General features: G+C 36.5%; 1 protein-coding gene across 1 annotated transcript in view; it reads left to right on the top strand.

Moving 5' to 3' along the window:
- RSPO2 (R-spondin 2) overlaps window positions 1-9978 on the top strand; it is a 143100-nt gene extending 133122 nt beyond the window's left edge. The window contains exon 6 of the mRNA XM_036338698.1: window positions 8009-9978. Within this exon, the coding sequence (XP_036194591.1) occupies window positions 8009-8124 (116 nt within the window). The 3' untranslated portion in view covers window positions 8125-9978. The remainder of the gene's footprint in view (window positions 1-8008) is intronic.
- Window positions 9979-14929: the final 4951 nt, after the last annotated feature.

The raw sequence follows: 14929 nt of genomic DNA, 5'->3' as shown, positions 1-14929 counted from the left end.
GCAGGCAGTTGGAGTACTTAAGTTTTTTCATGATATTCAATTACGTGAGAATGTGTCGAAAGCACTTACAGTGAGTGCATGGTCCATGGTAGGAATGTCCACCATCTCACTTACCCGACCTAGGAAACTTTATAGATTGCATCTTGCTAAAAGGTAAGAAAAAGAATAAGCAACGAATCAATGCAGTATAAATTTACAGAATGCCAAAGTTACAGATAAGTTGTTCTTTAGGCAGTACTTTAATAGTTCATAAAGCAGTTTCTTCACAGTTATGAGGTGGGCAATGACTTCTCCTAGAATTTGGTCAGAGTAATGTTATTTGTCTTCTAAGGTTTGTCTGTTTTTCTGCATTTCTTGAAAAACAACTCTATAACTGTGTCCTTATCCAGTGTTTTAAAACTATAAAAGTATCTAAGAATGACACTGAAACCTAGTTCCAAGCCCAGCTCAGCTTCTAATTAGCTGTATGAACTTGGATAGGTCACCCTAGTTTTTCTGTACCTCACTTGTTTCATATCTAACCCCTCCTTCCCCCAACATAGCCAGTTGCTTCTGGTGCTGGGAGACCAACTTGATCAGAACCCTTTGTCAGGACTCACCACCTAATCGGCTTTCATACTTGATATCAGGTCTATGTACCAGATAATAGTGAATATCATTTTTAATTTTACAACTCCATTCTTATAAATAAGAGACCCAAGGAAAGGACTTGTTCTTCGCAGGTAATTTAGGTTAATTTTGCCATAAGAAAATACTACCTGGGTTTATAATAATGTGTCTTTCCCCAAATCACTGAATAGCAGATTCATCTTTTCTCCTCTCATTATTCCCTGCCTTTACTTTCAAACATCTTTAAAAGCATTGTGCAATTATATTTTTCCTGGTCTTGCTACGATTCTTTAGTTTACTAAAGAGCTTAACTCTGCCTAGAAAGGAAAAAAAAGGTCTCCAGTTGGAGTTAAAATGAAGTATGTAAGAAGTTAGAGCCCCAAAGCTCCCATGTACATTTAAAAAACAACAAACAAACAAACCAGGGTACTCTTACCTTACAGTAAAAGTGAATTAGTGCCCTCTTGTGGTAGAGTTATGTATTTATTCCTTCACACAAGTGAATTTACGCAGAACATTATTTTAGTTTTCACTACCCTGAAACACTTTGTCCTTTACAATGAACCTGAAGTATTTATAAAAAGAACTCTGGATGTTTTTGAAATAAATGTATCCTAATTTATTTATTTTCACCTGTCTTAAACGCCATAGACTTATGTCTTTGAACTGATTTTTCTTTTTTCTGTTTGAGGTACCAGATATGTATGAGCTTATATTAAACAAATCACTGGAATGACCAATGTTATATGGAACAAATCCAAATCTCATTGAAATTACTTTTCTGTAGACCTTACCACTTCAAGTGAGTTGGGAGGGGCTTGGGAATATCTTGTTGCCCCTTCAGAATTCTTGTTATATGCCTGAAGAACAATGATTTTCTTCAGGACTATAAATTTTGAAATACCAAGTGCAGGAAATCTTAGTGGTGGTATAATTAACTTATAAAGGCTCAGGTGATCTTCAGAATTAGCTTTTCTTCCAACTTCATTGTTTTGAACATGAAACAAGATTTTAAAACTAAACGAACTTCCTTTCAACAAAATAGGTAACAGACCTCACGCCTAATAAAATGTGCTATATAAGAAAACTTGAATGGTTTTAAAGACAAAGCAATTTCATACTATTTTTTTTTACAATAAAAATATGGCAGACTTGTACAGGTAGAACATTAAGACAGAATTGCTTATTGAAATAGTGTAAATCTATAGCAGTAAATATTCTGAATTTTGAATGATTTTCACATTTGTATGTTTAGAGAAGTGTATTGTCATTATTTTGGATGATTGTCACTCTTCACCAATAGCCTTGTAAGATGGACAGCTACTTGTAATTTATCTCCAGATTGTGTGTAGACTTTTAAAACACATTCACTTTTATGAAGATGAATGACCTGAGATTCAAGATGCCCAGTAAGTCTCCTTTGGAGGTAGCTTGCTATTTTTCAACTCTTTTTTTTTTGTCTCTATATTTTTCCTGAAAGAAAATTTGATTAGTCATCAAATAACCATTGAGGGATTTTCTAGTTCTTTCCAAAGACATTTGTCTGTGAAATATTTTTAGTGAAAAGGGAGTTATTTCTTTTAAAAACCCAAAGAAACAGGTAAATGTTACTAAAAATGACAAGGAACTTTGTACTATAACTAAGGAGCCAAAAATGAATTCCTTTGCTTTACTCAGAGTTCTAGCTAACTTCACTCTCCTCTGACTTCCAGCTAATGTGAATCAATAACCATCAAGATATGTTATCCTGAATTATTATAGACAGTAGGAAAGTTTTTATCTTAGACTATGTAGAATATTCTGTGGTAGATGCCAGTCATGCTCATCATACTTGGAGTCCTTTCTAGGAAAAAAAAAGAGCTTCATGAACTAATATATATTCTTTTTAAAAAACTTAAGTAGAATTGGTATACAACATTATATTAGTTACATCCCCCACCCCCTTCCCTCTGGTGACCATCCCTTTGGCCTCTGTTTCTATGAGTCTGTTTAGCCTGTTTTTATATTCTTAATGTCTGAGTGTTTAGGTCCAGTAGTTCTTAAGCTTTTATATATCTTAGATTCATTTATGATTGGCCACTCATTAAAGAATCTGCTTACTACCGCAGGAGAAATGTTTTAGTATTACAAGGTTTTCCTTATAGCTATTTATGATAAGTATTAGGAACATGCAATTATTCTTGGACATAAATTTAATTGTTGTGGTCTTAAAATACAAAATGCATCTTCATAGTTTAAAAAACACTGCTTTGGTAGTCATAAAAATTGTAGAAGGGCACTTAGGTAATTTACAGGGTTTTTTCAGAGTTATGGTAAACATCTTATAAATTTCTGCCCAAGTTTAGATTATTTCCCTAGAATAGATTCCAAGATCTCGTTCAAAGGTTATGAACATTTTTGCCCTGGCCAGGTAGCTCAGTTAGTTGGTTGGAGCATTGTCCCGATACACCAAGGTTTCGGATTTGATCCCCAGTCAGAGCACTTACAAGAGTCAGTCAGTGAATGAGTAGATGAGTGGAATAATAAATTGATGTTTCTTTCTCTTTCACTCCCTCCCTAAAATTCAATTTTTAAAATGTTATGAACATTTTAATGCTCTTTTTACACTTGTCAAATGGCTTTTCAGAAAGGCTGTATGAATCAATTGCATATTCTCAAACTGCATCCCGAAGCCTGTCTCATCACATTCTCACTAGCTTTACATATTTTCACTCTTAAGCATCTTTGCAGTAGCAACTCAATTTATTTGGTGGTTTTGATTGTGAGATTTGATTGTTTAAGTATACTTATTAGCTACTAGCTATTTTTTTTACTTCTTCTTCTGAATTGTATTTAGGACTTTTGTCTATTTTCATATGAGCTTTTAAAATATTTTAGGAACCAGCTGGCATTTTTTCCCCAGGGAATCATCAATCACTCTTAAATAAATAGATCTCTGTTGCTACTCATTTTTGGACAAACTCAAGTTGCCCATATGAGAGAAAGTAATGGCCCAATTACTATTCACTGTCTACAACTCAGTCCCTCTGAGTTTAGATGTGGAGCAAACTTTTATGTTCTGCCTAGTGTGTGTGTCCTCCTATGTAGGACAAGATTCACCAGCTGGTGGTTACACAGGTTTCTTGTCTCTCAATGTTAACTGCTTTGAAGGATGACAATCTCTTTGAGGTGATTCCCTAGTCACCATAATGAATTTCTTAAATACAATGAAGCCTAGGTTTTAAGTAAGCATCACAAACTTATTAAACTGTAATAGAAATTGGTCCTGGTTTTAGGTGATGACCTTTGTTGTCATAGTTGTGGCTCTAATACTGGTCATTACAGTTAACTGTATTTGTAATAATTGTGGCTACTTCCCCCAGTGTGTATATATGGAAGCTTTTATCTTTTTTGTTAGTCACAGTTACTGAATTTTTTTATTTAGTTTTCTTCCATTAGAAAGTCTTCCTCAAAATACTCAGTAATCATTATGGAAACTCTTCACAACCTTTGTGCCTCATCTATGGATGTATAAGAACCACTGTTCCAATGATGAAAAGATTTTTATCTAAACCTAGTAAGAGGGGGGGAAAACCATCTGAAGCATTTTCTTGTATTGGGGAGCTTACGGAAGAATGAAATTCATGTGTGACTGACAGGGCAGTCAGTATTTTCACAGCTTCATGTAATTTGTGAGGCTGCCTGATATCTTGGTTCAAAATAATCTATCCTGTTTCTGATTCTAATAGCAGTAATCTACAGCTGGATGTTAGGAGTATTTCCATAAGGCACTGCTCACCTTTCTCTGTAGAAGAGTTGATAGGTTATCCTGTTGGACTATTTCCACATGTGTGCAAGTCAATGTAATTATGTTGGTTAGAGTGTGGTTTTGATAATACCTTTCTAACTTTGTTCATTTTGATGATGATCTTGTTTTCTCAGTGGTATTTTACTCATCTTCCTTTCATCCCAGGAATATAATCTTTTCTAACGGCATCTCATAACTTTCTAGTGAAAGATGACTATCGCATCTTCTTCCTATAAATGTAGAAACCGAGAATCACAAGTGTAATATTGCACCAGACACCTCTGTCCCAAGACAGTGCTCCCTACCAGGTTTGCTTCCTCCCGGAGAAGGTCTTTCTCTGTGAAATCACATTGCTTTGCCTTAAAAGCTAGTTGTCTTCTTGCATTCACACAACAGTGCTGAAGAGATCTGCTCTGTAGATCAGATTCTCTTCGATCTTGAAGAGATTCACTCAATAGTGATTTGTCAAGGCACCTGCATTCTTAAAGCACTCAGGACAAAGATACACATAATTTGTCATCAGTGTTGGACATACCTGGAGGCTGACAATCTCCTAACAAAACTCAAATCTTTTCTGCTGATCTTGGGGAATGTATTTTCCAAGTCTTCTCTTGTGAACTAAAAAGCAAGAAAGTTAAATCAATGAGTTGAATTAGTCTTTGGGTGACTGGCATCAAACCTGCCTTTAAATGTTTTCTGTATAGGTGAATATTCTTGAAAAAATGTGCAACCATCTAATCCAAGTCTAGAAGTCATTCTCTGAGTCTAATCTACCCACAGATGTAAAGAAGTTAAGTGAAAACATAAGTTAACATGCCTGTATATTCAGTGTGTTATTTTCAAATATATAAATAAAAACAGGGATATATACTTTTGTTAAATCTTAGAGATCAGAAGAAAATATGTGCAAGACTCTTTTTATACCCTTTGTTAGGATATGTTTCAATATTCTTTTATTACTTTGAGTTGGGCTTAAAGTCAAAACAACCTACTATGGACCACAAAATATTTTCAGTTAATTTAGGCCTATTCGTGGTCAAATATTGGCTAAATGTCTTAATTCTTTGGTATTTGCAATATATCTTACATGAGAAATGGGGCTGACCAAGAACAAAACCAAGCAATGAGCCAACAGCACAAAGATGTCATTCAAAAGAGATTGCTGAGGAAAGTTTTAGGGTTATAATTAGGTCTCCCAGAACATCTCTAGTTGGAACAGGTATCATATGACTTATTGCCAATAGAATAATTGTACAATTTGAGAAATTATTTTATATAAGTTTTCAGAAGCATTGCTGAATTTTTGGCTACAATATGAACAGTTTTATGCAAATACTGAATAACTTCTCTATCACACACAATATTATATCAGCCAGCAAATCCAAAGACCATTTGATATTAACAATTACATCAGAATAATATAGTAGGTAAATGACATGAAATTGACCCTCTCTTAAAATGAGTTTCCAGTAATTTAGCTTAGATTTGCTGTTAGTGAAAGTAGTGTACATTTGATTCCCAACTAAATCATTTATATGAAGAATTCAAATGGTGACTGTGAAAAGCTTTAAATAACATAGTCAGTATATTTTTATCTTAACAGAATACATTTTAAAATCAAGGAATGTTGGCATTATTTCCCATTCACTGGATTTCAATTTGCTTTTAAAGAAACCTCCAGCCTTTACAGAAATGAAATTTAAACTGAACTTTTCAATGTAGTGAGCAATGACTTTTAAAGGATTTTCTGTTTAGATAAATATAGATCTAAGAAAAACCTTCATATAACTTTATCATTGAAGCTTCTTTTTAAATATTCTATTTAATGTTAAATATTTCATCTCTCTGCCCTCATTAGTGTGTCTCATCATCAGATATGGTGTTATTAAATAGTTGTAACTTTACAGGTTTTTTTTTTTTTTTATTAATGCTGGCTTGGACTAAAGCTTCATTGGGTAGGATTAACTATATTTAAAGATGGCAAAATGCCATTATAACATTAATGCCAGAATTTAATGAGAACCAGAAGTTAACTTCAAGGACCTTCATAATTTAATATGAGGGCATGATCATATTCTGATTATTTTACTACAGTGTCCTATTAAAGTAAGTTACTCTTTTTCTAATCTTTTTTTCTTGTGATAAAAGTTTTACTCAGCAAACACTTATTAAGTATCCACTATGTGGAAACCATGTGCTATAGTCTTATCAGTGAGACTATTTTCCATCCTCAAATAGAATAAAGCCTTTCTGATCAAAAAGAGCAGAAATGAGAAACACCTCCCTTATGCAGGACTCTCATGGCCTCTCTTGATCTAGAATGTCTGGCTTCCTAAGGCATGCATCTACCTCTCTAACCTCTGGTCTGTTTCTTCTTCACTTCTCACATCGGTCATCTATGTCCCTGACGTGAAAAGGTCTGGAGGTTGGAGAGCATGGATTACAGCTGGATGTCCCAGTTGTGGTACTGATTACTATGGTGTCTCACAGGAAAAGCTTTGTAGAACTACACGATAAAATTGGACACAGGGCAGGGAGGTGAGCTGGCTGTAGGATTCTTTGTCTTTTGAGGAAAAAAACCTTCCTGTACCGAAGATGTATAGTGATGACTCACTTTCTGTAAAATGCAAGTGAACTTTAAAGCTATTTCCTGCTTTAAAAACGATCCCTGCGTGTTTAGAACTCAAAGAGATCAATAGACCTAAAGTGAATGTCTATGTCCCTTATTATTTTTTTCATAATCTTATGTACATATACTTGCAAAGAAATGCTGAGACCTTCTAAAGACCGTGATGCATAACCACAAGATGTAAGAAGTGAAATACAGCAGAGGCAAAGGGAAAACTGCACCCAAAAACTCCAACTATTTAGCTTGTGCTCCGAGCTTCCTAGTGACTAAGGCAAAGAGAACAAACAGGATCACATGGTGTGATTTTCTGCTTGTAAGATATATTCCACCAGTTATTCAGGAACAAGCATTTTTCTTGCTCTCAATAAGAACAACTGGTCTAGGCGATTTTTATAAGAAGCCATAAGCCGCATCATGAATGATGGCCTCATAAATTTTTATAGAAAACAAAGTATTCCACATATGTCATATCATATATTGGCCTTTGGAGAACACAGAGGGAATAATGTTAAAAGCAAGACATTTGTTTCTCCTGTGGGGCAGGGCGAGGGGGGTTTGAAACTTCTGGTATATTTACTGTAGATAGATGCTTATTTTCTTTTGACCCACTGACATGTGGAGCAGGAGAAAGATGTAAAGATGTCTAGTAAAGGGTAGCATTGTTAAAAGTAGGAGGGGATAAGTGAAATTTTTGTGGCAGGATGATATTTGCAAGACTGATCAGGCTGCTAGGAGGTGTTTAAATATGCCAGTTCCCTGTAACAGGAAGATCAGTCTCTGGTTTAGACAGCATATCCAATTTAGTAAATTATTATTATTCCGTCAAAATTAATGTGAACAATTTTCTCTTTGAGGCTGCTTTTTCCATAGGTGATGTTTTCCAGATGGGCTTTGTGTAAAACTCTTAATGTTTTATGTTTTCTTTCCTAGAAAAAGAGCCTTTTCTCTCATGTCTTTATTTCTCTCTCCCCCCGCCATTGTAGGGAAGAGAGGGCCAAAGGCGAAGGAGAAGAAGAACAAGAAGAAGAAGAGGAAGCTGACCGAAAGAGCCCAGGAGCAGCACAGTGTCTTCCTCGCTACAGACAGGGCAAACCAGTAAAATGAGAGACACGTCGGGTGGATTTTGGGGGTTTTTTTGTTTGTTTTTTGCAAAAGTGCACAAAGCTACTCTCCATTCCTGGACACTGGTGCGCGGTGTTTGTGCTGCTCTGACCGGTATCCGTTCCCGGTGACATTGTGAAAGGAGGAGCCCCGATGGCCTCTGTTATTTATGCTTTGATTTGCAGCTGGAGACTGTGAAGGTGGGAGCTCGTGACCTGAATCGGGGGAAGCAGGAGTGAGTGTACAGCACGGGACTGGGCTTGGTGTGCACCACCACCAAGTGTGAGGCTGCAGACCCCCACTGGAGAACGGACTCGTGCATATTTATGGGAAGGAAGATGCTCAACAGGCAAAGTGCTATTTCACTTGTGCCCTCTATTTCTCACATTGTGCACTGTCAAGGATACATGTATGTGGATATCTGCTTAATGTTACCACATGTTCTCGGCATCTGTTCCCTTCCAAGCTGTTGCGGGATGGAACTGTTCTTAGCTGGGGATATGCTGCAGGAATTCCTGCTCAGTTTCACAGTGGCTCTGATATGTACATATTCCGCTGGGGCTATGCATAAACCTCTTATTTACTGTATATTTATGCTCTCTTATGTGTAACAAGTCATGCCTGATTAATAGATGTCACTTTGTTTTTTAGTGGTTCCTAACTGTTGTCCAGTAAATGGCTGTTCTAGGTTTGAGAATTGACAAATGTTTTGTTGCCCCTTGAACCTTACCTTTTTCTTTTCTTTGTGGGCTTATTTCTCACTGTAAGGATAGGATAAGCTAGTTTGTACATAGGGTCAAATGATCGGTGTCAAAGAATGTGAGTATCTCCTCACAAGATAAAGCAGCATCTGGCAGTCAGAAACCAGAAGTCCCTTTGAGTCTAAGATGGGATGACATCATGAAACACACCTGAATCACAAGGAATTACAAGCAGCCATTCCTAGTACTCGTCATGCAACTTCACAGGCCAGCTAGAGAACTTTGCAATCTTCAGTATGTGTATATATGCATCATTTAAAGCAGTCCCTGACTTACAGTGACAGGGCACCTACCAGTATTCTTGGGTCACTGTAGGAGTTACCCTCATAAGACTATGCTTTGGATCTGAGGAGAAAACAAGATAAATTCCTACAACTGCTGGTCAGATCTTAACAGGTCCCCATGGAGCCAGAATGTATTGCATATCTGAGATGGGCAGGAACAGCGTGGGAGCTCCTAGGTGATGGTTTCAGAGTTGTGCTTTCAAAAACATCCTTGTCCCCTTGGGGGAATCAACTTTTAAAGGATTTTGAATTGGCTACTTCTAAAAGCATCATTATCTTCCTGGATGATCCAAAAGAAATGGTTGCAGATTTTTGAGGAAAAAACAAAGCAAGGTAAAGCCTTTCTCTCACCTTGCATTGGCAAAACTACCTCTTCACAGCATTTTGGTATTTTGGTTAACTTTTGAGTCAAAAGCATCTTACCAATAAATATAAATGTCATATACACCATTATGAAAATACTGATATGAGATAAGCCATATATGAATGTTGTATTCAACTTTAGGGTTTGCATTTAATCCTGAAGTGTTGACCTCCTTTCATGTCTATTTACACTATATTCCTATTACTAAGCAGGGAGGGGGCTCTTGTATAGTGCTTCATCGTTAATAAGTCAATACCTGTTCTGTTTCTGGGATGTTCTTTTCATGCATTAAAAAACTTCAAAAGTATTTGTTGAAATTTACTTTTCTTTTGAGATATATTTAGGAAAAAACCCAACACTTTAAACTCTACCCTCAAATGATGGTCCTTAAGAAAAGGAAAACAAATTTTTCAAACCTATGTTAGTAACTACATCTAAGGCACTAACTAGGTTAGCTATAAATTACATGGTAGTGGAGTGGTTAAGAGTGGAGGTTTTAGGAACTAACAAGCAAAATAGAGACAAACTCTAGGGTGGTGGTGGGGAATAGGCTGGGGGGATAAATGGTGATGGATAGAAACTTGGGGTGGTGAACACACAATACAGTGTACAGATGATTTGTTATGGATTTGTGCACCTGAAACCTGTATAATTTTGTTAATCATTGTCATTCTAATAAATTGAATAAAAAGGAAAAAAATAAAATTAGAAAAAAAGGAAATTTTAGAGCCAGACTGAGTTCCAGTAGAGACTGAGAATAGCTTGGGGTAAATTATGTAATTTATCCAGGTCTGTTTACTCATCTATGAAATGAAGATAACAGTATTACCTACCTGCAGGGCTGTGTTTTAAGGGCTGTATGTATAGGATTGTGTTTTGAGGATTAAATCAGGTAAAATGCGTAAAATATGGCCAACACACATGATACATACTAAGCACTACATAAGTTGTTAACTGTTATTCTTTTTAACTACCCCTCTCCCTGGATATTTAAATTATTTAAAAATATTCATTTCTCAAAAAAATATGAATAAGTGTATGAAAGCATAAGTTCCCTTCAATTTACTGTTTGATGCCTGGACATTATTTGCTCAAACTTTTATTCTCATGGGAATTGATATACAGCTGTAACACACACACATGCTACAGTGTAATTTGTAACTTCAGGGCAGTTACAAAAAGATCTGGTGGTTTCCCACAAATAGATATACCATTCCTATACTGTATACAATATATATGAGTAGAATATATGAAACTGGTTTTCTTCCCAATATTTTCATGTAGCTTAGTGTCCGTAAAAGGTGAGACTATAACTTTCACAATTCAGAGGTTTGAGTGGGAAATGGGTAAAATGGGAGAAGGTGATCAAAAGGTACAAACTTCCAGTTATAAAATGAAAGTCATAGGGATCTAAGGTACAGCATGGTGACTATAGTTAATACATAGTTAACTGCATATTTGAAAGTTGCCAAGATTATACATTTTAAATATCCTCAACACAAGAAATAGAAATTGACAAATCAGCACTTAAGAAAAGCCAATTTTATATATGTTCTTGTTTTTCAAGATGCTAATATCAGTCATGTTTGCAAACATGGAATTTTCATGTCTTGAGACATTGGTGAAAAGTTAACACTTAGCCTCAAGCATGTGATTCCTTCTCCAACTTTTTTTTTTTTTTTGCTTTAAAGGGGAGCTGAAAGCAAGAGAAGTAAATAATACTTCTGTTCATTTTAAAGAAGTTTGTACACAATGAATACTACTTGCTAATACCATGTTACAAAAGGCATAATTAGCAACCCTGTAAACGTATCTATATCTTAATCAACCTCATCACCCTTCCTCTCCTTTCAAAGGCATAACCAATTATTTCACTTCTACATTCGACCCCATTCCCTCTTACTTTTGTGGGATGTTCAGTATCCATGCCTTTCTTCACTCCTTCCTCTCCCTGTGACTTAAAGTTCTCTTTTTTAAAGTTCTTCATTGTGTAGTATCCTGAAAAAACAGTTGACATTCACTGATGTCTTCAAGCTTCTCCCATTCTCCATTTTCATCTTAACTCATCATAATCTTGTTTATTCCCCACAACTGTATTGTAATTGTTCTGACAAAAGTAGCAATGACATTTCACTTCCTAAATTCAAGCAAAATGTTTGTCTAACGGCCTCGATCCCTTTTTATGTGTCCTATCTGCTATTTTTTAAAAATAAGAACAGACATATAGATCAATGGAATAGAATAGAGAGCCCAGAAATTGGCCCGAACCAATATGCTCAGTTAATATTTGACAAAGGAGGCAAGAACATACAATGGAGCCAGGATAGTCTCTTCAATAAATGGTGTTGGGAAAATTGGACAGATATATGCAAGAAAATGAAACTAGACCACCAACTTACACCATACACAAAAATAAACTCAAAATGGATAAAGGACTTAAATGTACGACAGGAAACCATAAAAATTCTAGAGGAATCCAAAGGCAACAAAATCTCAGACATATGCCGAAGCAATTTCTTCACTGATACAGCTCCTAGGGCACTTGAAACTAAAGAGAAAATGAACAAATGGGACTACATCAAAATAAAAAGCTTCTGCACAGCAAAAGAAACCATCAACAAAACAACGAGAAAACCCACTGTGTGGGAAAACATATTTGCCAATGTCATATCTGATAAGGGCCTAATCTCCAAAATTTATAGGGAACTCATACAACTTAACAAAAGGAAGATAAACAATCCAATCAAAAAATGGGCAAAGGACCTAAATAGACACCTTTCAAAAGAGGACATTCAGAAAGCCAAGAGACATATTGAAACATGCTCAAAGTCACTAATCATCCGAGAGATGCAAATCAAAACAACAATGAGGTATCATCTCACACCTGTCAGACTGGCTATCATCAACAAATCAACAAACGACAAGTGCTGGAGAGGATGTGGAGAAAAAGGAACACTTGTGCACTGCTGGTGGGAATGCAGACTGGTGCAGCCACTATGGAAGACAGTATGGAGATTCCTCAAAAAACTACAAATGGAACTACCATTTGACCCTGTGATCCCACTTCTAGGAATATATCCCAGGAAACCAGAAACACCAATCAGAAAGGATATATGCACCCCTATGTTCATAGCAGTACAATTCACCATAGCTAAGATCTGGAAACAGCCTAAGTGCCCATCAGTAGATGAATGGATTAGAAAACTGTGGTACATCTACACGATGGAATACTATGCTGCTGTAAAAAAGAAGGAACTCCTACCATTTGCAACGGCATGGATGGATCTGGAGAGCATTATGCTAAGTGAAATAAGCCAGTCAATGAAGGAAAAATACCACATGATCTCACTCATTCATGGATAAGAGACCATTATAAACTTTTGAACAGTAATAGATACAGAGGCAGAGCTGCCTCAAACAGATTGTCAAACTGCAGCGGGAAGGCCGGGGAAAGTTGGGGGGCAGGAGGGAGGGGTATAAGAGATCAACCGAAGGACTTGTATGCATGCATATATGCATAACCAATGGACATGGGACGCTGGGGGGTGGGGGAGGCCAGGGGATAGTCAAGGGCGGGGGGAAAAAAAGACACATATGTAATACCCTTTGTAATACTTTAAGCAATTAAAAAAATAAATTAAAAAAAAATAAAAAAAAATAAAAAATAAAATATATTTCTTTATTGATTTCAGAGAGAAAGGGAGGAAAGAGAGATAGAAACATCAATGATGAGAGAGAATCATTGATTGGCTGCCTCCTGCACACCCCCGACTGGGGATCAAGCCCGCAACCCAGGCATGTGCCCTTGGCCGGAATCAAACCTGGGACCCTTCAATCCGCAGGTTGACGCTTTATCCACTGAGCCAAGCCGGCTAGGACCCTATCTGCTATTTACATAAAGTTTGACTCTACTGTTACCATTACTTTAGGAATTTCGTTTCTCATTTGGCTTCTGTGACATTCATACCTTGGGTTTCCTACTTCTCTGACTCCTCCTTTTCAGTTGTCAAGCTATTTCTAAGCCTAAATTTAAAATATTGATATATCAGAGGTTAGTTCACTATTTAATCTTTTCATCTCATTCCACTTGGGAAGTCTAACCTTATGGTTTCAAATACCACTGGCAGGTTGGTGCTTTCCAAACCAATTTCTGTTGCCAGGTCTTTGGTAGCTATTTCCAAGCATCTTCTAAAATATCTTGACCAGGGAGCCCCACACTTATCTCAAGTTCAATGTATAGAAAACTGAACTTATGACTGTATCAGTCAGTGTCTAGTCAAGGAAATATACTAGTCTAGGTATTTCAAACAGGGAATTTAACACTTGGAATTGATTACATAGGTAATAAAGGAAACAAGAAGCATGGTGATTGATGGCAAGACAATCCAGAGATTAGCAACAGCAGGAAGCCATTATTACCCATAAGGCAAGAGGGATAACAGGAATGGTGAAGTTTCCAGAAGGTAGAAGGCAAGGCCGTCCAACGAGAGCTGGAACAATAGTTGAGGCTAGAGCTATGACCACTGAGGAAACTGGAACCAAAGACAAAAAGCTTGTCTGGAGGGAGCTGAAATCTTGGAAGAAATCTGGTCACCCTAAGAAATGTTGTCTGAGGCAAAGTGAGAGAAAAATACCTTGGCTTCTTCCAACCTTTCAACCTCCAGTCCCCCACCAGCATCTGCCATTGCCTAAACCTGCCTGGAAACTAGAGAGCCTGGGTAATGCTAACAAGCACAGAAGTGCAAAGATAGACTCAAGATCAAAGAAGCAAATTCTCTACCTACTTAGTTGATTAAAGAAAAACTCGTATATTCATCATATACTCCCACTGTCTCTAAGTCTAATCCATTATTAGACTCTATCAACCTCAGAAACCTTTGTTGAATTTCTCCCCACCTTTTCACTTGCTTTGTCCTAACCCTGTTTGGTCCTTTTTTTTTCTCTTCTGAACTGTTCATCATCATCCTAAATATTCTTATCCCACTTTCAGTAACTCCAACTTCTTATTTATGTGTCTCCATTTATTTTTCTAGTAATATATTTGTTTTGCTATTCTCTTGTTTAAATACTATCCTGTTCCGTGTGGAATAAAATATTAAACATTTTTCACTTGAATACAGTGCCCTTTTAATTTCCTCTTCCTCAGTGTATCTTGTGGGGATCAAGAAAAGCCTGACTGGACTGTGATGATCATTATTATAAAATCTCCAAGGGTTCCTTTGGTAAATACATTAGTTGATAGCCCTTGAATCATGAAGGCAGAGATATCACAGTAACTATGGCTTTGAAAGTAGGTGGTAAACAGATTAAAGTTGATTTAGAGGTTGAATAGTCTGAAAAATGTGTCAAAGATTTAGATATTTTAAGTTAACTTTTGTATATGGTATCAGAAAG

The sequence above is a fragment of the Myotis myotis genome, unplaced genomic scaffold (assembly GCF_014108235.1).
Source record: "Myotis myotis isolate mMyoMyo1 unplaced genomic scaffold, mMyoMyo1.p scaffold_m19_p_16, whole genome shotgun sequence".
In the NCBI taxonomy this organism is placed as follows: Eukaryota; Metazoa; Chordata; class Mammalia; order Chiroptera; family Vespertilionidae; genus Myotis; species Myotis myotis.
Note: the sequence above shows the minus strand (reverse complement) of the source record. Positions and strands in the feature narration are given on the sequence as shown.